The 701-nt window shown below is 54.8% G+C and overlaps 1 protein-coding gene across 1 annotated transcript; it reads left to right on the top strand.

The window, feature by feature from the left end:
- Positions 1-13: 13 nt before the first annotated feature.
- LOC109828738 (purine permease 1-like) lies at positions 14-634 on the top strand (the record flags this gene model as incomplete). The annotated part of the gene is made up of 1 exon (XM_020395666.1): positions 14-634. A coding segment is annotated over one exon (621 nt), but the record flags the coding sequence as incomplete, so codon positions are not given.
- Between the last annotated feature and the right edge of the window lie 67 nt (positions 635-701).

Raw genomic sequence — 701 nt, 5'->3', positions numbered from 1 at the left:
GTCCTGCCTCCAGACCGCCGGCTTCCCCCTAATCCTCCTCCCCCTCTCCCTCTCCTACCTCCTCCGCCGCCGAAATTCAAACCCTGACCTTCCCGCCAAATCAAGAACCCGCGTAACCGCCCTCCCGCTCTTCGTCTCCACCGCCTTCCTCGGGGCCCTCGTCGGCCTCGACGACTTCCTCTACGCCTACGGCATGTCCTACCTCCCCGTCTCCACTTCCTCGCTTCTGATCTCGACCCAGCTCGGTTTCACCGCGCTGTTCGCGTTCTTGGTCGTGAGGCAGAAGTTCACGGCGTTCTCGATCAACGCGGTGGCGTTGCTGAGCTTCGGAGCGCTGGTGCTGGGGATCCAAGCCAAGGGGGACCGGCCGAGGGGGGTGAGTAGGGGGCAGTACTACCTGGGCTTTGTTATGATGCTCGGCACGGCGGCGCTTTATGGGCTGGTGTTGCCGTTGGTGGAGTTGGTGTATAGGAAGGTGAAGGGGACGGTGACGTTTACGTTGGTGATGGAGATGCAGTTTGTTATGGGTCTGTTCGCTACTTTGTTCTGTGTTGTGGGGATGATCGTGAACAAGGATTTTCAGGTGGTAGCTAGCCCCGTTCTGAACTCTACGATCTCTTGTTGTTTAGATTGAAATTTTCGTAGTAAATTAATATATTTAATTGAAAATTTTAACGAGATCCTCTTCAATATTAAAAAAA

Source organism: Asparagus officinalis, unplaced genomic scaffold (assembly GCF_001876935.1).
Source record: "Asparagus officinalis unplaced genomic scaffold, Aspof.V1 AsparagusV1_Un6789, whole genome shotgun sequence".
NCBI lineage: Eukaryota > Viridiplantae > Streptophyta > Magnoliopsida > Asparagales > Asparagaceae > Asparagus > Asparagus officinalis.
This window is presented reverse-complemented; position numbering and strand designations above follow the sequence as displayed.